Source organism: Staurois parvus, unplaced genomic scaffold (genome assembly GCF_062004578.1).
Source record: "Staurois parvus isolate SC_StPar_1 unplaced genomic scaffold, SC_StPar_1.0 ptg000589l, whole genome shotgun sequence".
Lineage (NCBI taxonomy): Eukaryota > Metazoa > Chordata > Amphibia > Anura > Ranidae > Staurois > Staurois parvus.
Window position 1 is genome coordinate 4,014,573 of NW_028318385.1, and position 27,928 is coordinate 4,042,500.

The 27,928-nt window shown below is 39.7% G+C and overlaps 1 protein-coding gene across 2 annotated transcripts in view; it reads right to left on the reverse strand.

Annotated features, from left to right (window-relative positions):
- The window catches only part of TTC28 (tetratricopeptide repeat domain 28), a 670,967-nt gene that overhangs the window by 87,369 nt on the left and 555,670 nt on the right, over nucleotides 1–27,928 (reverse strand). For both annotated transcript variants that reach the window (XM_089692516.1, XM_089692515.1), the window contains exon 13: nucleotides 2,817–2,961. In XM_089692516.1, coding sequence (XP_089548642.1) covers nucleotides 2,817–2,961 — 145 coding nt within the window. The remainder of the gene's footprint in view (nucleotides 1–2,816; nucleotides 2,962–27,928) is intronic.

A 27,928-nucleotide genomic window follows, 5' to 3' on the forward strand; every position in this document is an offset into this window, starting at 1 on the left:
CTTATTGTTGCACCATCATTACTAGAGGTGAGCATAGTTTTTTAAATTCTCTTTGGATCACTTGCTTACTATCTGTAACCCCAGATGGAATTTTTTTTTTCAACAGAGACCTAGACTAGGGCAGGGAATTCTGATAATCCTTTGCTTTATGAATAATAAAATTAAAACTATTTTATTTAAAATTAAGTTACTTTTTGCAGTTACATAATTACTTAGTTACTGCGACTGTGAAAAGGGACTTGCCATTAAAAAAAAAATAATAATAATAACAACAATAATATTATTATTATTATTATTATACAGGATTTATATAGTGCCAACAGTTTGCTCAGCGCTTTACAATATAACGGGAGACAATACAGCAATGATACAGTTCAATACAAGAGGGTTAGGAGGGCACTGCTCCTTGGAGCTTACAATCCAAGAATAAATCCTCGTACATTGACAACTGTTAAATCAATAAAGAGTACCTATAGTGTTCTCATATCAATTTTCAAAGATGGAAAAGACCCAGGAAGGTTGCCTGCCGAAGGCTTGCATTGACTTTCAGTCACCTGAATATAGAGGTACTGTCACCATAGCAGGAAAGCCTGCACACTCACTCCCCCTTTGCTATGGTGATACCAGCCTGAACACCTAACAGCCTGATACTGTTCAGGGAAGAGATTCTTGCCTATATTTTTGATTTGCACAAGTTTAAGGAGACTTTGTTAATTAAAAAAAAAAATCAAACCTAAAGCACCATGCAAGAAGGTCAATCTCTGTCACCTTTGTCTTCTTACCTTCCTCTTGTTGAATATTCTGACAATGGCCGCAACACTGAAAAAGAGAGGAGGTAGGAAACAAGAGCCTCCAGGCCCTATTGCAAAGTATTTCAGGTTTGATTTTTTTTCTTTTAGATAGAGTCTCTTTAAAAGAATAGGTCACTTTTCTGGTCATGTTTCATTTTACACACATATTTGAAGTAACATGAAACATGGTCACATTCCCCAGTTCCCAACCATCAACCCCGACCCCTACCCCCAATTTCCTGGGTTCTTCTCCCTGGAGCACCCTTTTTTCATTTGAATTTAGTGCAGCTCTGTGTGGCTCTCCTCATATTGCCATGTCATCCATTCACAGATTCATTTACAGGATCTGGAATTGAAAGACTACAAGTCTCATCTCCTACAGCAGCAGAGAGACTTCACCACATCATGAGGCAGCTGACGTCACTGCACTTGTAGGCCAGTTTACTAACTACAGCCCTATAACCTCCTTAAGGTCCTGGGGCCTAAGGAATAGTCCGCAGGAGTCTATTTATTGCACCCACAATGCACTCATATTGGCTGCAGTGCTCCAGTGCAAAAAAAAATATTAAATGCACATTTTTTCTTTGTTAAATTTTATATTTCAAAAGCTGAAATATGTCTTTAACATATAAAAACCAATTAAAAATGTGAGACTAAGCCCGGGTTCACATTCCTATACAAATCACGTGTTAATTGTGTGCGGTGCGATTGGAGCCATACATTTTGTATGGAACAAATCGCACCGCATCTGCACCGAAAAGGTGCAGGACCCTTTTTTTGGTTTGCACTAGAATAGGATCGCATGGGTATTCACACCCATGCAATCCAATTCTGCACATCACACCGCATTTTGCGGATCGATTTTGGGGTGTTGTTAACTTAACATACACAGCTGCAGCGGTTCACTTGAATGGGGTGCGATTGTGATGCGGTGTAGAATCGCACAGAAAACACTACGAATTCCACACCGCATAAGTGTGAACCCAGGCTTAATCTTGTAGAAAATCAAGCCAATTTGCTGCCAGTGAATATCTATCTTAATCAAATCATAATTCAACTCTAATCCCAAACTTATACAGATGCGGTGTGGAATTCGCAGAGTTTTCTGTGCAAATTCCGCACCGCATCACAATTGATGATGTGTGTATGTTAAGTTAACAACACCCCAAAATCAGTCTGTAAAACACGGTGTGATGTGCAGAATCGGATCGAAAAAGGGTCCTTCACCTTTTTGGTGCGGATGCAGTGCGATTTGAGCCATACAAACTGTATGGCTCCAATCACACCGCACACAATTCACATGTGATTTGCACAGGAATGCGATGTGGTTCCTGTGTGAATCACATGCGGTATACCGCACTGCACAAGTGTGAACCCGGGCTAAAGCACAGAAAAATTTGAAATCTTGAATTTTGTCTAAAGCAATGATCTCCAAACTGCAGCCCAAAGGCCAAATGCAGCCCTTTGCTTGCCTTTATCTGGCCCTTGGGACACTATTCTTCTCACTGATATGAAACACAATTATGCCAACTGACATCAACAATGGGGCACAATATCTCCCACTGATAACAACAATGGAACACTATTTCTCCTACTGACACCAATGATGGGGCACTAGTCCTCCCACTGTGACCAATGATGGGGCACTAGTCCTCCCACTGATACCAATGATGGGGCACTAGTCCTCCCACTGTGACCAATGATGGGGCACTAGTCCTCCCACTGATACCAATGATGGGGCACTAGTCCTCCCACTGATACCAATGATGGGGCACTCTTCCTCCCACTGATACCAATTATGGGGCACCATTCCTCTCCTTTATACCAAATGTTGCAATGTTTCCAGGATTCCACTGATTTCAAGAAAATTTCCACCCCCGTTGGCTACAGTCCGGCCCCCCTAAAGTCTGAAGGGCAATAAACTGGCCCTTTGTTTACAAAGTTTGGAGACCCCTGGTCTAAAGCATAGAACAAAATCAACTACCCAGCAGAAAACTGGAACATGGATGGATGTAATAGCCTTACCCCTTCCATTGGAGCCAGCAGCAGATCATATAGGGCGCGCAGAGGTGGCTTGTTGAGACAGCTTTGTTTTCGGGGCAAGGATGAGGTGTTGTCTTTCACCGGAGACATAGTGTTACTAAACAAGCTTGTCATACTTTGGCAACTTCTAAAAGTGAACAGAAAAAGTGAACATCTAGTGAATTACATGTTGTATGCAAGTTTACCGAAGAACATACATCATATATAAAATATAAATAAATGTAACATTATTATGATAATACTATGACCACCTTAAGGTATTATGACAATATAGGTTTCACATGTTTCAACGTTGGCTTAGAAATTTATGGATGACAGGACCATATAGTTTTTATGCTTGGGGGCTTTCCAAATTCATCTCCAGCTTTTGTTTGGGACAAAGATTCTATTCTGCTGGACATTATTCTCTTCAGTTTTGGGATTTCCCCTTAAGATGGCACTATTCTGTAGCTAAAGCTGAACTGTAGCCATCTGGAATACGCCATGTGCAATACATGATACTCTAATGTTTTTTCTAAACATATCTGTAGGATATGTATGGTGTATGTGTAATTTATATATATGTATGTATATATATATATATATAAAAATATATATACTTGAATGTACTTGCATAGATAGGTAGAAGTTAATTTACATTACAAGGTAAGTCATCAAGATTTATAGAATTTGCACTGTCTTTCTATCTTTCTATGCTCATTAATTGGTCAAATGGGCATTTGTTTACTGTCATAAGCAACGAGGGTTGTAAACACTATAATAGCCTCATGTTAGGATCAAAAGTGTTTGGTCAACCAATCAGCTGCCTTTATATCTTCGTAAATGAGGAAAGAAACTGTATATCAAGTAAAGATTTTGATTGATAAAGAAATATATTATGGAAGAAAGGTCTAGAATACAATATAACGCACATTATAGCTTGCATGAGAGATACCTAGGGGCATATTATAGATTGGACATATATGCTGGAGGGGTGGATTGCCTATATGCTTGCTAATGTATGACAGAAGTACTCTGGGTTCTCTGGAGGTTTCTGATTATTATATTATTTTGTAAGTGCTTTGTTGGACTCTTAAGGACTTTGTTGGCTACTCTCTGGGAGAATCAAGTTGCTGCGGGAAATTTGTTTGGATTGTAGGAGTTGCATTCTCTACCTGTCAATGTACTCCTGTTCCCACAACAATACTAATAATCATATCATAGAAACATAGGAAAGTGACAGCAGAAAAAAACAGATTGGTCCATCGAGTCTTCCCATTTTGTTTTGTTGTTGTTTTTTTTTGGGGGGGGAGGGGTTGTTGTTTTTCAAACTTTCAAACTTACAAAGGCTTCTGCAGACAGTTGCCTCAGATAAAATGTCCCGAGCCCAGTAAGTGAATGGGCCATAAGGAATATTACTATTGTTATTATAATAGAATATTTATATAATGCCAACAGTTTGAGCAGCCCTTTACAAAAACACAGGGCAGCACAGTGGCACTAGGGTTGTTGGTTCAAATCCCAACCACGTCACCAACTGCCTCTAGTTTGCATGTTCTCCCTGTGCCTGCGTGGGTTTCCTCTGGGTACTCTGGCTTCTTCCTACACTCCAAAGACATGCTGGTAGGTTAATTGGCTGCTGTCTAAATTGGACCTAGTATGTGTATGTATGAATGGGAGTTAGGGACCTTAGATTGTACGCTACTTGAGGGTTAGGGACTGATGTGAATGTACTATATATACTGTAAGGCATAAGCTGATAGAGAAGGTAGAAGAACAGTTATTTTAAGTAGAGGCAGGATAGACTTCCCCAAAGAGGTGAGCTTTCAGGGTTCACCTAAAGGTGGAAAGAATATGAGATAGCCAGGTGAATTGGAGTAAAGAGTTCCAGAGAATGGGGAGATATCCTGAAGATGAGCATGAATCACATATAATGATGGCATACTGAATGACCTTATTAGTGTGCCTTCATTATCTTATCACATCCTTCCCATCACATCTTATCACATTCACAATGATATCCTGCAAAATGGGTTGAGTCATCAGATCTGCTGGATTGCTGGTGAATTCTCATACACATTATTTTGTCATTACTCATTAGTAAGCTCCATTGGTGTAAAGTTTAGGGTACTCCTTTGTGTAAGCTATATCTCATCTTGTATGCACGTTACCAGGGCAATGCTAAGATATTAGATTCAGTTATATGGAAAAGACACTCAGGGTCATTAACTGAAGGAGTAGAGCATGTTCAAAGAATACCCAGTCATGCGCTAAAGCAATTAAAAAAAAAATACAGTTATTGCTTGCACATAACTGGATGATGAAAGCCATTACAACTTCACCTCTGTCACTGAGTGAAGTGAATTTGCTCTTTGCGGAGTAAATTTTCAATCAATCTTTCAAGCGGTGGACAAGAGAACTATTCTAGTTGTATTAAGCACAACCTAAAGCAGGCCCAAAGCAGGTCTAAAGAGTCACGACAGTTGACCACACAACCTAACTCTCCCACAACCTAGTACCCTAAAACAGATTTTGGGTGTAATTAAAATAAGTTTGGCCTTAACTTTGCACTAAATAATACAATCTGTTTTTACAGTATTCAATTAAACAATTCAATTAAATCGGCAATGGGGGTACACAGATCACTCATTGACTATGATAGATGGACACAGCCGGTCGAGGCGGCAAACTGTGGGGACATCATATGACATCCATGCGGATCAACAAACGTCCTGCCCAGCCGTCATTTTACTATAGGCCTGGCGGTACTTTCGTCAACCTGCGTGCATGTCATAAGATGTCCTCACAGGTTGCCGCCTTGACGGGCTGTGTGCATCGAACACAGTCGATGAGTGATTTGTGTACCAGCCTGTTGCTGGTACCACGTGCCAATCACAGCAGGTCACATGACAATTGTAAACAATGGATGGCTTCCTTTCATTTCATCCTTACAATTGTGAATTATTTTTTCAGTTCTTCATTTTCCAAATAATTATGACCAAAAAATTACAACTTCAAAAACTCATCATGCCTCTTACTAAATACCTCAGACTGTCTACTTTCCAAAAAGGGGTAATTTGGGGGATATCTGTACCATCCTGCCATTTTTGGGTCTCAAGAAATTAGATTGGCAGTCAGTAGAGCAGGATTGATGGATTTTCAGATATATATCATAGTTTGTGGACTTTATAACCATCCTATAGAATAAATAATATACACTGATTTGGGTTATTTTCACCAAATAAATGTAGCAGAATACATTTTGGCCTACATTTAAGAAGATCAATTATTCATTTGCAAAATTTTATAACAGAAACGAAGAAAAGCAAAAGATAAAAACCCAGTTGTGATCAAATAGCACCAAAAGAAATCTCTATTTGTGTGAACAAAATGATAAAAATTTAGTTTGGATACAGTGTTGCATGACCGCACAATAGTCATTCAAAGTGTGACAGCACTGAAAGCTGAAAATTGGCCTGGACAGAAATGGGTAAAAGTGCCCGGTATTGAAGTGATTAAAGTAAATTTCAAGCCAAAACCGTTTTCTAGCTTTCGATAGCGTAGGGGAGGATTAGAACTCCTGTCAGTTTTCTTCTGCTATTTGGGGCTCCATTAGGAGATTTACCCTCACGTCCTTCCCTGCTGACAATGGTTTCACCAAGACAGGAAGTAAGGGGAAATCTGCAACAGGTCATGAGGCTGTTGGAGAGTTTTCTTCACTTGTTGTCTGGTAAAATGTTGTTAGCAGGACAAGAAGTAGGGGCACATTTCTCTACCAGATCCCAGAAAAGCAGGAAAAACCTGATAGGGGTTCTAACCCTTCCCCATGCTATCCAAAACTAAGAAAAACATTGTGGCTTGTGCAGCCTTCATTGTGAGGCAGGGTGCACAACACTGTTTTTCCTTGCTTCTGTCAATACTTACATAACATTTTTTGTAAAACAACTGTACAAATAGAATAAGAAAATTATCCAGAACATAATACAAATATGTTCTAAAATAATCATTTTTTAAATATCTTTCTGAAAAGGGTCTCATAATATGCTCTAATTTTAATTTCCTTCAATGTAACCCTGAATATTTTTATTAGAGGTTTCAATTATGAAAATTATGAGAATCTTATCTGAATTCACCTCCTAGCTAGACAGTAAATTTCGCAGGAAGACTGCTGTAATGTGGGTTGCTATGACAATCTGAAGAGGACAGGACAGAAACGCAGTAAAATGAAGAATAATACATGCGTGTTTTCCCATCTTCGCACTTTGAAAAGTTCATTATTGAAATACTGCCCGCAATATTAAGCCATTACCTGTACAGATGTAAGGTACAAAGTCAGAGATAATTATGACTGAACATTTTACTTAATAGTTAATGGCAATCTGGATACTGATAATATTTTGTAACGAACAAAAGACGTGTAAGGTTCAGCATTTAGAGAGGCATGCATTTTCTTTTAATCTGTTATATCTGATATATTTCCATCTGCACCTCACTGAACTTCTAAATAATGCATTTTTGTATTATAAACGTTGCATCGATCCATAAAGTGCAGCAACTATCTTATCCAAAAGCATACCTGTCATAACAAACACAGCAGCCCACTTTTGTGTATAAAAAGTACAAAATAATGTCCATCTAAGGAAAGGGTCTCCACATTTTTTAAACAAAGGGCCAGTTTACTGTTCAGGATTTAAGGGGGGTAGATTGTGGCAGCTGGGAGTAGAAAAGGCCCTGCCATCAATGGGAGTAAGCAAAACCCCATTACTGGTTTTAGTGGGAGGAATAGTGCCTGTTGTTGGTATCAGTTGGAGGAACAGCGCCTCATTGCTGGTATCAGTCAGTGTCAGGAATAGTTCCCCATTGTCAGTGTCATTGGAGGGGAATGGTGCCCCATCATTGATGTCAGTGAGAGAAATAGTGCCCCAAGGGGCGGATAAAGCCAAGCAAATGGCTGTATGTAGCCCCTGTGCCAGAGTTTGGAGACCAAATCTAATGGCATCAGAATTAAGTTTAGTGTAGTATAGAAAATTGGCAGGGCAGGGCCTGAATTGTGGAAAAATAATATTAAATCATTGGCATGTAGGCCTATTCATTCAGGTATTTGCCCAAGGAAATGCATATGAAGTGCTCCAATTGTTGTTTGTTAAGGGCAAGGAACTCTATTTCTTTAGCAAAGCTTTAGCTTTAGCACACCTATCTTGTACCCCTTATAAGAGGAAAGGATAGGGTTGTTAACCAGTATATTAGACTTTGAGAGGGCATAGAGAATAGTAATCCTTACTGAGACTTACATACTGCCCTGAATACAGAGGCTCTGAGTTTGGGGCAGTGCTCAAGTCCTTGTATGCATTAAAACAATGAGATCTGCATATATACCCACAAAGCAGCAGCTCCAAGAAGATTGCCATTGATTGTATAGACTGGCTGCACATGACTGTACTACCCATTTGTTACTCCCAGGCAGAGAAATATGCTTGAATGTACACTGTATGGCCCTCCTGAAGCCATGTGCAAGATGTCTCATGGGTATTGAGGGCAACAGCTACTCCACCTTTATCAGTCTTCCGAGGCGTTAGCTTTGGATTTTGTTCCAAAGATTTTTGTGTGTTCCATTCATTCAATGTTAAGTTTCTGATTTTATTTGAGGGGATGCTCAATTTCTCAATTTTATGTGCAAAAGTTGTTTCTGAAATGTGTCCACAACTTTAAATTCACCTTGAACTGGTTGAAATCTGTCCTCTCTTTAATAGAAACCAGGGGTGGACTGACCATTTGGAAACTCAGGCACTGCCCGAAGGCCCGAGGTCAGTAGGGGGCCCCATGAGATGCCCCTGGTACCCTTTTCATAGGCTTTTTGAGTTTGGGCAAGGACACAGGGGCCCCATGATCCCCTATTGCTCGGGGGCCCCATGAGTTGTCAGTCCACCCCTGTACACTAAACTGCCAAAAGTATTGGTCGGCCGGCCTTTACACGTACATGGACTATGGCTGGCCATACATGATACGATTTTCTTGAGAAATGTGCTTTAGATTTACCAAAAACCATATCATAGGAGCCAGGGGCGGACTGACCATTTGGAAACTCGGGCACTGCCCAAGGGCCCGGGGTCAGTGGGGGGCCCCATGAGATGCCCCTGGTACCTTTTTCATAGGCTTTTTTGAGTTTGGGCAAGGACACAGGGGCCCCATAATCCCCTATTGCCCGGGGGCCCCATGAGTTGTCAGTCCGCCCCTGATAGAAACGTTTAGATCTACCAGATCTGATATACACTCACCTTGCCACTTTATTAGGTACACCTTGCTAGTGCCAAGAAAATATCCCCCATACCATTACACCACCACCAACCTAAACCATTGATACAACGCAGGATGGATCCATGCTTTCATGTTTACACCAAATTCTGACCCTACCATCTGAATGTTGCAGCTGAAATCAAATGCCTATTCTCCTCTGACCTCTGACATCAACAAGTCGTTTTCATCCACCCAACTGCCGCTCACTGGATATTTTTTTTATTTTTCGGACCATTCTCTGTAAACCCTGGAGATAGCTGTGCATGAAAATCCCAGTAGATCAGCAGTTTTTTAAATACTCAGACCAACCCATCTGGCACCAACAACCATACCACGTTCAAAGTGGGGCAGCACAGTGACTAAATGGTTAGCACTTCCGCCTGGCAATACTAGGGTCGTTGGTTCAAATCCCAACCATGGCACCACCTGCCTGGAGTTTGCATGCTCTCCCTGTGCCTGCGTGGGTTTCCTCTGGGTACTCCGGTTTCCTCCCACACTCCAAAGACATGCTGGTAGGTGAATTGGATCCTGTCTAAATTGTCCCTAGTATGTGTATGTATGTGAGTTAGGGACCTTAGATTGTATACCCCTTGAGGGTTGGAGACTGATGTGAATGTACAATATATATATATATATGTAAAGCGCTGCGTAAATTGACGGCGCTATATAAGTACCTGAAATAAATAAAGTCACTTAAATTCCCTTTCTTTCCTATTCTGATGCTTGGTTTGAACTTCAGCAAGTCGTCTTCACCACGTCTACATGCCTAAATGCATTGACTTGCTGCCATTTGATTCGCTGACTAACAGTTTGTTTTACCAAGCAATTGAACAGGTGTACCTAATAAAGTGACCAGTGAATGTATATAGTATTTGCTATCCTTTAAAGAAGAAGAGGAAGAAGTAGTGGACAGCCTTGAAGGGATACAATGAGCTGATTCTTCATAAAGTGACTGTAAATCATAAAAAATGGAAACTTCAAATCATATCGGTTCCACTGAGGGGAATGGAACTTAACCCAAATTGATATTGGTATGCATTGCAGAACCCTCAGTGAAGTGATTTTCCACTTTAGAATCTTTATAATGCTTCAGTAAAGTAAGTCTATGTATAAAAGTTTTTTTGTTCATTAAAGTACTAAAGAGTACTAGAGTAAAGTGAGAAGACAATGGAAATTGCAATAATTTTAGCAACTGATTCAATTCATCTTGAGATAAAGTGATAGATTGAAAATTCAATACATCATTGCAAGTAGGCACAATCTACATGAGACTGGCAACTCTGTTCTGAATTCAAGGGCAGTGCAGCATTGTTGCCACACTATCACAGGAAGATGCATTAGGTAGACATCATTGGCAGGTTCAGCAGGGATTTGTGGGACTTTGTAGAAAAAAACTATGTCCAGATACACTTATGATTAAATTGTGGAGCACATTTCATTATTATGGGAGGCCATAGTTCTACTTTAAAGTGAGCAAGCATCGGGGGTACAATCTGCCAGTTGTTTCGACTCACAGTGACTCAAGGTAGAGCAGATTATGGTATCCACATTTCAATGCCTATTCAATATAACAAGAAATTCGATTTTTGTTTTTAAATAAACAACAAATATTATGGTTCTGGTCTAGCCATGCATATGATTTATTTGAAAAAAGATATCCTAAGTGAAAAATGGCAAGTTGGTGAACAGTTTTAAAGAAAAACGTTTAACAAGGCATTATGGCTGGATAGCTTTCTCCTTAAGTAAGAAAAAGGCCAATTCTCTCTCTTATCTCAATATAAAGAGCTCCAGAATAAGTAATGGTTTCTTTTATCGTGAAGGGAGGTTTTATTGCTTCACTTGCTGTACTGATGCTGAGACAGCATCTTCTTTGTCTCTATAGTCAAGTATACTTTTCTGAGACTGCTATTGATTTCCTACACAAACCAGGCACTGGCTGAGTCTACTTTCCAGGTGTAAATTGTAAATGATAAACCGCAAGTAAGAAACAAAGAATAAAAAAGTTTTAAGGAATGTTTCAACTTCCCAAATGGTAAACGTTCATTTTTAGCATGCAGGCAGCTGTCAGTTTTTGAGTGCAGTAATATACAGCAAGGGGGTGGTACAATGTGCATTTCAGCACATCATACTGTTTATTCCTTTTTTCTTTTATTTAAAGAAGAACTCAGAGCAAAATTTTAATATTCCCATGCAGTGGGTCTGTACCCGTACTGCATGGGTTAACTGCTCGTTTTTGTCTATGGAATTTCAGAGCAGAAATACTTACCTACTCTGCTGATCCTCCAAGCACAAAATCAGTCCCCAACACTCCTGCCCCCCTGCATGCTAGTGGTCTTGAGAATGGGCTGTTCCTGACAACATCATGCCCAAAGAACAGCTCTAGACATGAGGACGGCAGGAACAGTCCACCACTGGACACAGGGGAGCGTGGTTTTCCGGAGGATTGGGTAAGTATAGCTTTTCCTTGCACCTCTGGACAAAACAAGCAGTTAACCCATACAATGCAGGCACAGCCCCACTGCATGGAAAAATATATTTTTTTCTTCTTTAAAGTACACAGAATGACACTTCATGTCACTTCATTCAAGTCTGCGCATAGCAGTGTGGTGTCTCGTGATGCCTTCCTCTGCATTGCAGTAAAATGCTACTTTTTACCACAGCTCACTGCTCATTGAAAATCATCAGCTTCTATCATGTGGTTGGTCTCTTTGGTCCCCCACAAGTCTCACTGGGTTTCTTCTACTGACTTCCACACTACTACTGTACCCTGTGGAAGTCACTAAGAGAAACCAGTGTGAGCTGCAAAGGGACCAAGAAGATTGACATTACCCATACCTCCCAACTTTCTAAGATGGGAATGAGGGGCACATTTTGGCAAAAGTATGTAAGCATAGGGCACACCCCTACCACACCCCTCTTACAGGAGACTTCTGCAATGTGGGTTAAACCCACAAGTGTTTTTTTTACCTCTATTCCTAGGAATTACTATTACTATTCCTTTATATTGGCTTTTGAAATTTACAAATGTAGCAATTTAGACATTGGGTGAAAGGTTTAGTACTGTAAAGCACCTTTTGATAGATAAATAGTGCATTTTATATACAACAATATAGACCAAAATGAGGGACAAATGATGAGATAGGAGGGACAGAGGGACTTTGTTTTAAATGAGGGACAGTCCCTCGAAATCAGGGACAGTTGGGAGCTATGACTACCACTGTTATGGACTCCTAGTGGACCTTGGAGGGGGGGGGGGGCAATTCGTTATAATTGGTGCAGTGTTTAGTAGCATGAGAGGCAAGAGACTTAGGTTTTTACATCAGAAAGTGTGAAATTCAGGTTAAAAGCAAGGTAGCAACATATGTTAAAACAGCAAACACTCCCAAGTAAAAGTCAGTATAAAATAACACCTCTACCCCTCACAGTCTGCAGTTCCTCTTGCACCATTTAAAAGGAAATTTGCATATCAAAGCTCCTGGACATATTCTGATGTGGGTTTCCTTATAGTTGACTTCAGGGAATTCATGGATTTTACTATGAACTTTTCCTTTTAAAATATTGTAAGTGCAAATGAATTGATTTCATGAATAGTTGGCAGTCTGCACTTTTTTATTTGCACTTGCTGCCGCAGCAGAGCCTGAAATCTTGTAAAGAGGGTTTGGAGACAAGCTGATAACTGCAGGTGCCCTATTGGATGATCCAGCCAAGAGGACACATTGCAATCTCTCCACATGCACAAGCACTGCAAAAGATAGCAGATATCCTTTCCTATTGGATCTGAGTGAAAAGTAACATCTTGCGGTGTTCTGTAAATGAATGGACTACAGGTACCGATAGCCTTAATGGCATTCGGCTTGTAATTCTCAATGAACTACCACAGTGCTGTGGAATACCGTGCTAGTTCATTGAATCTCCCTGTCAGTATATCTGCTTGCCCATACATCCCATACAGGAAGCAAATATTCTGACAGGTCTGCAGGAGATCTGCATGGCACCAGCAATCTGCTGATAACTGGTGCTATGCTTTACAGACTCCTGCAACCAAAAATAATAAATACACATTTTGTTTACCTTCAAAAAAATGTGCATTTATTATTTTTGGTCAAAATGTGAACTTATACTTTAAAGTGTCACTAAACCCACATCATAAAAACTGTGAATAAATGCTGATTACATGCTGTTGATACTCACTCAGCCACTATGAGATTCATTTTCTGTATTCTGCAAAAAACCTGGTTGATCCTGCTGCTCTCTATCTCCACCTTCTGTTCATGTCCCCGATTCACCAAGGGATTTTGCAGCCGTAGCGGCAACTTTGGGCATGCTCAGTTTTCAGCGAGTTTCTACTCTGAGCATTTCCTCCCTATGACATCTGAGCAGCCCATGTGACTACAGAGTCACACAAGTAGGCGTAAACACAGTGGTAAATGACAGCCCACTCCCTCTCTCCTTCTCCATGTCCACTAACCAGCTAAATAGAATGTATTACATGTAGATCAATGGAGGAATCACCTTCTTCCTATTCTAAGACACAGGCTGGAGGGGTGTGATACAGCCTGTGACTGGCAAATATCCACCCACACCATGGTATTTCTACAAAATAATATAGATTTGATTTCAAATATATATTCGTATGCCAAATTAAAACAGTTTATTGATATTATTTATTTATTTTCACTCTGTATTTCAAAGGCTGTTTTTTTATATTTTGAATATGTGACCAGCAGCAGAGAACTAGAAGCTCATCTTGCTTATGTTTACCTGTAGACAGGCTAGGAAAGATCTGGGTCACATGACAGCTGTATATTGATTTGAAAAAAGTACTTAGATGTTTTTTTTTTTAATTAAAATAATTATGGAGCCATCATCCACATACAGAAACAGAAGGAATAATGTAAATTAAACAGTGTGTATTTAGTATCAGTATAAGAGTACATCCATGCAAAGGGCCGTCTTTACCTGCACTGGATACACAGGCCTTCCCTACATTTGTTTGCAGGCAGTCCCGTTTCTGTCTATTGGGATGCAATGGCTGCATGAACACATTGTGTGCCAGAGGAGGTTAGTGGGGGGGGGGGGTCTTTTCTAGTCCTAACACACATCTGTCCTGGGGTGACAACGCTGCTTCTCCATGGATAAAATACAGTGAGTTAGTATTTTCCCCTATGACAAAAAGTGTGTTACTGGCAGGATCACCAGGTGAAAATAAAAGGAAAAGAAAGCTAATGCAGCCAATCCCATCTGAGAACTGGAAGTCAGCAATAGATTACACATTTGTTTGTTGGGTTTCTAAACAGTTTAACTGCAACAGAGAAAAGTCTGGTCTGTTGTCCTGCCAGGCGTTAGTGTGCTGTGTGAATTAGCTGCATAAATCTCAGAACTGGATGGACAGAAATACTGTACAAATCCTGTGGCAGGTAAAATAGCAATCATTTATATATTTGAAGTATTTAGCTGTTTTCATGGAGTTCAGTTTATTAAAGCAGTGAATAATTGATTCACCAATCATTTACCATTTTTTTGCTCCCAAATGCCTATTGAAAGATGTCCCAAATGCATAAAAGGTACTTCCATTAACATTCTCCCATGCATCTGTCTGACCTAACCTATTCCACCACCATTCACCCAACTACAAGGTCACCTTCTGCACAGAGAATTCCATCAATATTATCGAGTATTTTTTTTTTAATTCCAATGCTGCATTTCACTGCACCAATTGCTTTTAAATAATTTAATGTTTTTTTAATTATTAATTGTTGTTTAGGGAGTTCCAGTTGACTCCTGTGAAATACCCTATATACTTAATCCTACTTGCTTGTCACTACTCACATTAGCTGCACATATGACTCAATGAAACTTAGAATATTAGCCTAAAACAGTATTTTGCATAAGCTGGCATTTGCTCCCAGTACCCAGCAGAGCAAATTTTATAACTTCCCCAAGAAGCAGGATGAATGCTGATAAATGAAGTCAAATCCAGAAAAAAAATGTATCTGGAGTAGACTATGTTTAATAAATATGACCTTAAAATGATATAGGGACTTTCTTTAATAGGGGGGGAAAAAGCAAAACACGGCGTGAATGCATTTTTGAATTGCAAATACCATTTAACTGCAAAAAAAAAAAGAAATCTACTAAAGTAGATACATTGCAATATATATATATATATATATATATATATATAAAATAGTATAGTGTATCTATATATATATATATATATATATATATATATATATTACATATTGCAATGTATCTACTTTCGCAGATTTTTTTTTGCAGTGAAATGGTATTTGCAATCCAAAAAATTTATTCACTCCGTGTTTTGCTTTTTCCCCCAATTAAAGAAAGTCCCTATATCATTTTAAGGTCATATTTATTAAAAATAGTCTACTATATTTAGATTGATAGATAGATAGATAGATAGATAGATAGATAGATAGATAGATAGACCTCTCTTCATGCATATTTAAGTATAGAGTGCTTATTATGGTGTATAGGAAACTGACCTGTAAGCAGGGAGTAGGGATGAAATAAAAGGTGCTAAAAGCAATATTAAGCTGAGTGGTAGGAATAAACTTCAACACTTAAAAGGAATGGTTCATATACTGCTCACATTCCCAGCACTTCTTGATGCCTCTCTACTGGATTTTGATTTGCACTAAAATGCCTGTGAAGCACCAATGGGATAATATCCCATCAATGTAATCAACTTTAAAACCACTATATAAATATATAACCACTCTAATTCCTTGAGTCAAAGCAGGCAGATTAAAGGTTTATCATAAATTGTAGTAATTACCGAATAGCGTTGAAAGCGTTTTAAATCATGTTATCTTCCAGAAGATGGCACTGCTTAGCTGAATACTGGCCATTAAATAATTAAAGGCGCACCATCTATTATAGGAGAATTGATATGTCTAATCAGTAGAGATTGTTTCATTTTAAAAGAGATGATCACATCATTGTATCCCTGCATTTATCAGTTTGCCTCACCAAGGATATTCTTTTATTAGTTCAAATATAGAAGAGCAGTATAAATCATCACCTTCTCTATGCTCTCTGCCTGTCTCTTTCACTGAATGGCAAAGCAGAAGAATTACATTGCACTGAGCTTCATCACATCTGAGATTGGTGCACTTTGCCATAACACGTAACTGGGAGGTGCAGCACAACTACTGAGCAATTCAGATTTTTTTTTACCCATAATAATTTTTTTGGCTTATTTAACTTGGAGTTCATACTGAATTTGGGGGTTTTGTTCTGTATTTTAATTTGGATGTAAATGCATTGTATTAAAGTCCTGTAATTGGGACTTTTAAGGACTCATGAACACTGCTGCTCCTAAACGTGCCCCTGAACTCAACTCATTAAAAGCCTATATGTCAATGTACACACAGGAGTTGATTTACTGAAGGGAAATAGGCTGTGCACTGAAAATGTAGTTGCTCTAGATCTGAGGGGAACATGTAAGGAAAATTAAAAAAAAGCATTTTTGCTTGCATCGAAAAATTCGATGAAAGAAATCAGCAGAGCTTTGCCTCATTTCAGAGTGTCCCCTCAGATCTAAAGCAACTGTGCTTACAGTGCACTTGCAGATGCATTTGTGATGCACCTGCAGTGCACAGTATATTTACCTTTAGTAGATCAACCCCATAGGCTTTTAGCAGAATTTAGGAGCAGCAGAGTTTAGGGGCAGTTAAACATTCCTCTCCTGAACACAGAAGAATCGTATTCAGGAGAGGAACGTTTTGGCCAAAAACGCTAAGCATGGCAAAAACATGTGTAATCATGGGTAAATGCTAGTTTGTAGGCCATTTATCCATGTCAATGGAAAATATTCTGGCCAATCAAATGAATAAACGCTAAATGTGAGAAAAATGTGGCTAAACGCAGTACCGTGTTTACATGCATTTTTCCCACTTTTAGTGTTTTTTCTGCTGCCAGGAGAACTTAACGTCTAGAGGAGTTCATGTGTACATGAGGCCTTTGATTAATGCAGGTGTTGTATTATTAATCTGTTTAGTTTCTGTGCAAACACTCGATACTTTACTCTTCCCTGGCTCTATGATATCTCTGCAATGCATGCTGGTTTCCCCTTGTTTTATCTCTTTAAAACACTGCAAGTACAGAAAAATAACTGGTGATCCTTCCAGAAATTCAGTGAGCTCCTAGATCCAGGGGCTCACAACAGTGCCTTTGTTGCTCTGAAAATCCAAGCCTGAATTCTCCTTTGCTGGTCTCCTCCTACCCTCTGTCCAGCTCTACATACATACATTGATTTCTTTCCCAGTAGAACCATGATGCTTCCTTTACTGTCAAACACTGTGTAGGGAAAGTGTTCCTGGGAAGCATAGTTCTGGGGGGTATACAAACATCAATAGGAACTGAGCTCCCAGCAAGTGTCCCTACAAGAATTTTAGAATCTTGGTGATGACATTAATAAGAGTTGTTTCTCACAACAGAAAGAAGGTAAAAGAAATAATTAATGCTGAGACATGGTTTACAACAGGGGTGTCCAAACTGCGGCCCACTAGATGATTGCAGCCCCCCTAAAAAATCGTAAGCTTACTTAAGATGTTGAGTTAAAAAAAAAAAAAAATTTTTGTAAAAATGCGTTCACACTTAGCAAACACATATGGCCGAAGAAAAAATTACAGTGTCTTTTCATTGAACTTTATCTTCCCAAAGAAACAGAAAAAACTCTGTTCACAATCACGTCTTATTCATGTTATCAGTTTTCAGCAGCACCTGTATTTGGGAGCAACTATTTTCAAGGATGAAACAATCTGATGAGCAATTTGAGAATTTATTGAGAACTGCTAACACATCTATCGAACCAGATATTGATGTGTACGTTTATCAAAAACAAATATCACACTAGTTTTATGTTGCCTCTTTTACTTTTATAATAAAAATATTACATAATATGAAGTTTTATTACTCAGATTGGTACATTATCAATATCAATGATCAGTAACTTCTGATCTGCCCGACTTTTTCTGCTCATCATATCCTTACTGTTAGTGTATTTCATGTGTGGCCCAAGACAATTCCTCTTCCTCCAATGTGGCCCAGGAAAGTCACAAAGTTGGACACCCGTGATGTAGAGGTTTGGTGGAAAGTTTAGCCATGCCTATACAATTTGATTAATAAAGAAATCTAGGACACTTTAATTGCAAATATGCAAATTTAAACCTTTTATTGCCATTAAGGAGAATCAGTGAGGGAATATGGAGATGGCATTGCTAACATTTTTAATGCCATTTTTAATGGCATCCTGACCATGGTTTCACTGTCTAGTGAGTCACAGAGCTGGAGTAAGTATGCAGCTAGTTATATATAAAAAAAAATCAAACCATAAGTTCTGGATGCTTGTTTCATGACAGCAACCCATTAAGCAGTGAAGGGTCATGATAACAATCAGAAATTTTTTACCAACATAAATTTCCACGGCTACCTGCCTGGAGCTTGTATGCTCTTCCTTTGCCTGTCTGGGTTTCCTATGCGTACTCCAGTTTCCTCCCACACTTAAAGACATGCTGGTAGGTTAATTGGCTCCTGTCTGCATTGGCCCTCATATGTATAAATGTGAGTTAGGGACCTTATGTTGTAAGCTCCTTGAGGGCAGGGGCTGAGGCGAAGGTACAATATATATATATATATATATATATATATAAAACGCTGCATAAAATGATGGCATTATATAAGTACCTGTAATATCTTAGATTGTAAGCTCTAATGAGTAGGGCCCTCTGTTTCCTCTTGTACCAAATTGTATTGTAACTGTAATATCTACCTTCATTTTGATGATAATAATAATAAATGCCAGTTTTGTTTTAAAGTAAACTTGTCATAAACCCCAGCAATTCAAAGTAAATATATATTAAATATATATAAGATGCCAAGTGGTTACCTACAGCGAAACACATTCAGTAGAACCAGAGATATATGGTCAAATATGGGCATGATCTTGAAATAAAAGGTGATCTTTGAATGGAGGGGGAAGACCTTTCAATCATCCACCTGTCTTCCATTCATAGAACCTGTTTCATTCATAGGAGCTGTATGGCTTCTATGAAAGGAGTAGCTAGGCAGAAAACACAGGCATAGTCAGGCACTTTTGATGAGAGCCTGTGACAGCGGCCAATGTTCTATTACCTCCTGCAGCACAGAAGGATTACAGTAGCTGGAGGGGTGGGACATCGATGGATTAGGATTTCATCTAACAGAAAAGTCACCAGTACAAAAGACATCCCACTGATTATAAATTGCAGCATGTTCCTTGTGCTGATTTTTTTTGGCTACACTTAGGCATTAAAGCTGAGCTCTGTTATAAACAAATGTTATCTACATACATTTGCCAAGTGTATTCTTCCTTGAATCTTGGGGTGGTTTTTTGTAATTATTCTAGATCTGTGCAGTAATACAGTGCAAAACTATCCTCTGTAGCTTCCTGTAATAAAAACTGGTCAGTGCTGCTCTTTCTGTTTGCACAAGGTGGCTGGTCTTGTCTCCACCCCCTCCTGTAGTTTTCAGCAGCCCTATAGCAGAAATACTGTTACAGGGTAGCAGGGGAGTGCAAAATCACATATATATACACATGATTTTGTATTTCTGGGTAGGGGGCGCATGCCAGTGATTACTCGCCGGCACCCAGTGATCACCAAGTATTACCAATGGGGAGAGAACTGTACAGTTCTCTCCCCTGTCAGCTCCTGCTCACTGCTTTGTACGGCTCTGCATAGCAGAGCCGTACAAAGCAGTGTGCTTACAGTTGAAAGCACAGACACAGCTTACTGTGAAACAGCCACAGGTAGCCCCGCATGTTAACCCCTTCCTGCCCAGTGCCATTAGTACAGTGTCAGTGCTTTTTATTAGCACTGATCACTACATGGGTGTCACTGGGGATGTCAGGGACACCAAATCAGTTCCTCCCAGTGTCAGAATGCCTGCCACAGTCCCCGCTATAAGTCGCTGATCGCCACTATTACTAGTAGAAAAAAATTCCCAGTATATATACTGCCGTTTGTAAACGTTATAACTTTCACGTAAACCAATTAATTTACACGTATTGGGATTTTTTATATCAGACATGGAGCAGAATACATATTGGCCTATATTTATGATGAAATTTGATTTTTTCAAATTTTTTTCAGGACATGTTTAATAGCAAAACATCAAAAATATAGTTTTTTTCTCACAATTGTCGGTCTTTTTTTTTATAGCGCAAAAAATAAAAAACACAGAGATGATCAAATACCACCAAAAGAAAGCTCTATTTGTGAGGAAAAAAGGACGCAAATGTCATTTGGGTGCAGCATTGCATAACCACGCAATTGTCAGTTAAAAGTAAAGCAGTGCCGTAACGCAAAACATGGGGGGGGGGGGGTAAATCCTCTGGAGGGCAAGTGGTTAATAAACATTTTTGTGTTCACAATTCAACTTCAAGCACTGACATGCACAGAAGATAACATTGGTAATCCTCTGTTGGAAGAAAGTTTACTACTTGCTTTGGAATTTTTTTGCTCAATAGTCTACTGTTCTTCGACTTCAGAGGAGTGGCAAAATCACAGTAAATGCCCAAGCATGGCATATTAGTAAACATGGGTAGGATTGAAAGGGCTTTTTAAACATTATGGATATGGCCCCTAGCAAAATAATTGTTGGAATTTGACAACTGAAAAAAATCTTTTATGCATGTGGCCATTTTGAGGGCTCTTTTCCTCTGGTGCACTTTTTAAAAACGCATTTGTTTTACATGTCATTTACATCTGGTTTACATGTGTTTTGCATTTTGTAACATTAAAAACAATGCTACAGAATTTTCCTTGCAGTGTCTGTGTTGTGTCTGCGTTGTTTGGGTTTCTCTATGCAAAATGGAAATACGCCCTAAGAGAAACACCAGATTATGCCTGATTTGAAAGGAGCTAAGTTTAAAATATATATTTCTATATATATCTATATATAGATATATATAGATATATATGAAAACCAAGAGGTAAATTTAATTTCAGTTCTGCTTTTAAAATGATTTTGATTTTCATCAGAAAACCAGGCTGATCACTAGGGATGTAACAAAACAAGCCCAATTAGTATAATAACCCCCAAAAATCCAAGTTTGACTTTCTTAGCAGTATTGGTGAAGAAGAAGCCATCTCTATTAAGTTCTGAGAGATCTGAAACCAAAAGGATTTAGAAAAATCTATTTTCAGTTGTCTTCCCCTTTAAAGTGGACCTTGCACTAAAGAAACACCTGTAAAGAAAAATGTTCTAAAATATACTTACCTTACACCCAACTTCTACACTAGAAAGGAAACTAAGAATCCTAAATCTCAAGAGAAAACACTCTAGCACAGTGCAAGTATGTTGTTTTGCTGGGTTTTGGACACTCAGAGTTGTGAGGATATTAATAGGATTGTCAATCATAAAGTTAACATCACTTAAGTGGCTTTCTAACTTTTTTCAGGTTTTTTTTTTTTTCAAATAGCTATAATGCTGACTCTTTCAATGGGGAGAGGCCATTATATAAAAAGCAGACCTTGCATTTTAGTTTTTGTTTTCTTTTATAGGCCCAATAGGGTGGGCACAATCCAACTATGTATGTACAGTTTGAGGTTGGTTTCCCTAGGTAAGCCCAAGTCCAGGGGTTACTTATTGTGTTCTGGGGCAGCACAGTGGCTAAGTGGTTAGTATTTCCACCTGGCAGTACTAGGGTTGTTGGTTCATATCCCAACCATGGCACCACCTGCCAGGAGTTTGCATGTTCTCCCTGTGCCTGCATGGGTTTGTTAGGTCAGTTGGATCCTCTCTAAATTGACCCTAATATGTGTATGTATGAATGTATGTTAGGAACCTTAGATTGTACACCCCTTGAGGGTTAGGAAATGATATGAATGTACAATATATATATGTAACGCACTGTGAAAATTGATGGCACTATATAAGTACCTGAACTAAATTAATAACATATTTTAGACAGAACAAATCCATTGGGGTTGATTTACTAAAGGCAGATTGACTGTTCACTTTGCAAGTGCAGTTACATTTTGCAAGGGAGCTTAGTCAATGAGGTGCTCTGCTGACTGCCATCATCCAATCATGTGCCAGCATTTTTTTTTTTTTAATCCACATTATATGGAGTTAGGTATTCTTTGCAAAGTGAGACTTCACCACATTCACTAAGATCTAGGTAAATTCACTTGCAGAGTACAATTTCACTAAACAAACTATACTTGCCTTTATACCGTGTTCATAATCTATATGCACAATGAACAATATTCACCAACTGCACCTATACTCCCCTAAATAGAATGTAAATGATTGTAACGGCAGGAAAAAGAGGCATTCCATGGACTGTTAAAACAGAGTTCAACTGGACATAGTATGATCATTATATCAATAATAGTACACCCCCCCCCCATTTCATCTTTCCTGAGGGTTAGGGACTGATATGAATGTACAATATATATGTAAAGCACTGTGTAAATTGACAGCACTATATAAGTATGTGTAATAAATAAAATAAATAAATGTACCAGTTGATTACCTTTGTTGCTACCCTTTGCAGATATTGCTATCCTTGTCCCAAGATGAAGACATATTCAGGACAATCTGCATTATCTCACCCAGTGGTGTATTTAGGTTTTGTGCTGCCCTAGGCAACACAAAAATGGGCACCACCCCCTCCACAGGGAGAGCCTGACATCGACCAACAATACCCTGCCCCCCACCCGAGAGAGCCTTCCACTACCACTGCCCCCGTACACCAGCCAAAGAGAGAGAGAGAATATTACTCACCTTCACAGCTCTGGACATCCCCGGGAATGAGAGTCGGGGGTGTGCATACACCGTCATGAAACCCGCAGCCTCTCTCAGAATCCACCAGGTCCCCATGCCACGTGTTTCCCTTCTTCTCCCTGAGGGGCAGTGCTGCCCCCCTGAAAAATGCCACCCTAGGCAAATGCCTTGTTTGCCTTGTGGTAAATACACCTCTGGTCTCACCTATAGCCTAAACATGGTCTCTAAAGCAGTAAGATTACTAGTAAAAATGATTTCTGGACTATCCTTTCATGCCTCCAGTATGACTGCAATCTAACATCTGAGGCTCAGGTATAGGTGTCGCAACAGATGATAGCAGAGGAGTAGCATTAACCTGCCTGATTGTCTTTTACGGGCTGAACAAATCATTGAGAACATCTGAAAATAAGTTACATAGGTGTACAGCCTGAACAATCTGCTACTGTTATAATAATCTGACATCTGTGTTGAAATAATCTGACATGGAATTTCCATTTAATCACAACCACATGGAAAACTTTGCATGGCGATTCATTTAATGTTGACCTTTACTCTATTAAAAAGAAAACCTAGGTAATAGGAAAAAATGAGCGTGTAGTGTGTAGCATTGCACCATTAAATAACTTTGGATTCATTCTTTTTCTGTATCTCTCTGAGTGTTTGATCAACATTTATACACATAAAGACAGAAGGGGTACTCTGAATAGATTTACATAATTTTCCAAGTACTTGAGACAAATTGGCACATAATCTGGGCACTTAATAAAATGTTTCTTTTATGATGGTAAAGAAAGGTTTTAAAGATATTAAATTCCATTTCATACTGATACCATTGGAATATTGCTGCAGCCTCTAAATAGCTCCACTTGAAGGATCTCATCATTCTGAATGTAATGATCAGACTCTCGGATGATATATTTGTCAGATGACAAGCACTTTTATCACAAGTGTGTAAGAGGGACAGTTAGCTGGTGCCATAAGCACAAGTCCATGCCCCTCTCTTCACCTTACTAAAACAATGCTAAGGCTGTACCCTCCACCATGTTGTGCCCCACTCCACGCCAAAGGCCTTCACACAATCATGGCCGATGACCTTTATATCCCCAAAGGAAGGAATGTTCACACATAAATAGAGTTGCTGCACTTTACTGGTGGTACTTGGAAAATGGCATAAACAGTCACAGCATATCAACATACTATCCAGGCTCACTTGACAATACAGAGTGCATCACATTTAGTGGACGGTCCACAGCAGACACATGCGACACATGCAACCGTTAAAGTAAGGCATCTTCCCTGAAACTGTTTCTTTCCACCTGGGGTTAGTATACACTGGATAAGATCTCTGCAGTCACTTCCTTCATAGGTACAACTTTCTTGGGATCCTCCAGGGGGATAGCTTCATACAGGGAGCTCTTGGTCAGGCCTAAAATGCCTTTTTCAACCTGCCCTAGCCCCACCTCTATAAGGGGCAGGAAGTCCACAGCTGTCTCTCCTGGGTGCAGGTCTACCTCTCATCATCCTCCAGTCCTGCCCAAGGCCTACACTTGCTGGTACATATGCATAGATGTGAGGTGTTTGGCTCCCATGCCCCAACTGCACTAGGGCTGCTCCCAACCTCGCTTATTCGTGGGCAGGGCTGTGGATAAGGGCGTACCACCAGTAGGGGGGCCCAGGCATCTGGGTGAATTGGATGTGGGTAGGGAGGGGATGATCAGCATGGCATGGAATTATTGTAAACGATCCCCTGTATGGCTCTTTTTGCAGCAGCTGAAAGCTGGATTCTTCTCCTCTCCCTCCCAGCTGCTACAGAGATAGACATACAGGGGATCTGTTCCAGTAAATGCTCCCCCTCCCCCCCACTGCACAGGTCACCCTCCCTGTGCACCATACGTTTCCCTCTGCTGCCCAGGCCCCCCCCCATGTGCCCCCCCCCCGCTGTGCTGCTGGCTTCCCCCCTATACTTCCCACCAGCAGCTGCAAGCACACAGCAGATTCCTTCCTAATGGAGAGTGGGGGATGGGCCCAGTAAATAGGTCATATTTAGCAGCCCTTTCTTTCCTGAATGAACACAATGAGCGATTGGTAGCGATCACTCATTGTTTCATTAATAACTGAAGCATCGTGAACTGTTTTTTTTTTTTTTTTTTTTAGAGGGGCCGTCAGCTCAGCTGTATGGGGCCCCGTGGTTAGCAGCCCTGTATGTGGGCACTGATTCACAAATTAAATCACTACAGGAGAGCTCTAACTAAAAGAGGCCTAGCACCTGATGCCACTATCTTCTGTAACTAGACACTAATCTGGAACAGAACCACCAAGCAGGAGACTAGCTACCTGCACCAGCCTACAAGTGCATGCTGTACAAGCTTCTTACTTCTGTTTATGAATGTGTCCAGCATCAATGCAGTTGCAGTTTATCTCTATTTTAGCAGCAGGATGTTGTTTGACCTGCTGGAGCTCAATGCAATCAATGCTGAAAGGCTCCTTTGACTTATTGATGCAAACAATTTTGTTCCATATGTTTCCATATGTTTTGGGATTGGTGTCCATCCATACTATGTGGCTTTTCACACATATGGCCAGCAATGGAATTAAGGATACCATACAAAGGTGTATGTTGTTTGAAAGCCACCACCTCTACACATTTATATTGGTATGGTAAGACGTTAATCTAATGGTGGTTAGTTTTAGTGGATCTGTTTGTTCACTAGATATAGAGCAGAGATAGGTAGAGCTCACAGTTATACAACATAAGCACATGTAAGATTACAGAAAGATCTTTATCTAGGATACAAATGGCATTATTATGAATACAATGGCCCAATAACAGCAAACACGGCTTCCAAATAGGAGCATGGCTTTCAGTAATCAGACCATACTCTGGAGCAGAGAACATGTTTGATCATCTCCATTTGGAGCAAGCTGCGCTCTTCGCTCTTCTATGGAGAAGAGATTAATGCTGTGTATGCACTGCTGTCAGGGTTGCATCAGATTAGCAGGGCTTCTAGCAATCTGATAACTCTTTCACATGCATTGAAATATAGTGACTCTAGCTGTAAAATCCGGATTCTATGGAGTGTATCTAATGAAGGTAAATAGGCTGTTCACTTTACAAGGGAATTCTCCCTTAGCTGACTAAATGAGGTAAAACCAAGCTGACTTCTATTAACCAGCCATGTGTAAGCAAGTCACTGTTTTTTTGTTTTTTTCTTGCATGCGAATGGTTCACCACATTCACTAAGCTAAGTGAAAATTTCTATGCAAAATGACCAGCCTAATTGCCTTTAGTAAATTAATTGATATAACGTCACTTTCCATATACACCGTGTTCCAAATTATTATGCAAATTCTATTTAAGTGTCACAAAGATGAAATATTTTGTTTTTCATTTTAACTCATGGATGGCATTGTGTGTTAGGGCTCTTTTGATCACTGAAAACAATCTTGGACACCTGTGATAATTAGATTGGCAGGTGAGCCCAATTTAAGGAAAAACTACTAAAGGAGGGTGTTCCACATTATTAAGCACAGCACCATTTTCAAGCAATATGGGGAAGAAAAAGGATCTCTCTGCTGCCGAAAAGAGTGAAATAGTTCAATGCCTTGGACGAGGTGTGAAAACATTAGATATTTCACAAAAACTTAGGCGTGATTATCGCACTATTAAGAGATTTGTGGCTGATTCAGAGCATAGACGGGTTCGTGCAGATAAAGGCACATTGAGGAAGATTTCTGCCAGATCCATGCATCGGATCAAGAGAGCAGCTGCTAAAATACCATTGTATAGCAGCAAACAGATATTTGAAGCTGCTGGTGCCTCTGGAGTCCCACGGACATCAAGGTGTAGAGTCCTCCAGAGTCTTGCAACTGTGCATAAACCTTCTATTCAGCCACCACTAACCAATGCTCACAAACAGAAACTGCTGCATTGGGCAGAAAAATACATGAAGACTAATTTTCAAACAGTCCTGTTCACTGATGAGTGCCGTGCAACCCTGGATGGTCCAGATGGATAGAGTAGTGGATGGTTGGTGGACAGCCACCCTGTTCCAACAAGGCTGCGACGTCAGCAAGGTGGTGGAGGAGTCATGTGTTGGGCCGGAATCATGGGAACAGAGCTGGTCAGCCCCTTTAGGGTCCCCGAAGGTGTAAAGATGACCTCTGCAAAGTATGTGGAGTTTATGACTGACCACTTTCTTCCCTGGTACAGAAGGAAGAACTATGCTTTCCGTAATAAAATCATCTTCATGCATGACAATGCACCATCTCGGGCTGCAAATAATACTTCTGCATCAATGGCTGTTATGGGGATAAAAGGAGAGAAAGTCATGGTGTGGCCTCCATCCTCCCCTGACCTCAATCCTATTGAGAACCTTTGCAGCATCCTCAAGCAAAAGATCTATGAGGGTGGGAGGCAGTTTACATCCAAACAGCAGCTCTGGGAGGCTATTCTGACATACTGCAAACAAATTCAAGCAAAAACTGTCCAAAAACTCACAAGTTCAATGGATGCAAGACTTGTGAAGCTGCTATCAAATAAGTGGTCCTATGTTACAATGTAACGTGACCTGTTAAAAATGTAAAAATGTTGTTACAAGTTTGATTGAAATAGCTTTAGATTTCAGTACATATGCTGCAAACACAACAAATGACAATTTTCAGTTCTTTACAACCTATAAAGTGTTTTGAAACTTACTGTGCGTAATAATTTGGAACAGTGCATTGGAAGTGTTTTATGTTTAAAAAATATACTGTTATCATTAGGAGGTTTGTTCAATAAAATTTGAATTGTACTCTTAATAGTTGATAACATGAGAATTATGCTGACTGTTATTTACATCAATTATTTAGGTAAATGAGAAAAATATCATTTGCATAATAATTTGGAACAGGGTGTATAGTAAGACTTAGCAAAACCGTCTGATCATCTCATGGCTATCTTTTCACAAAATGTACATTGGAATGACATTCTATAGTCTGTGATCAGCAATGTAATCTGCACTACAGCAGAAAGATGAAATCAT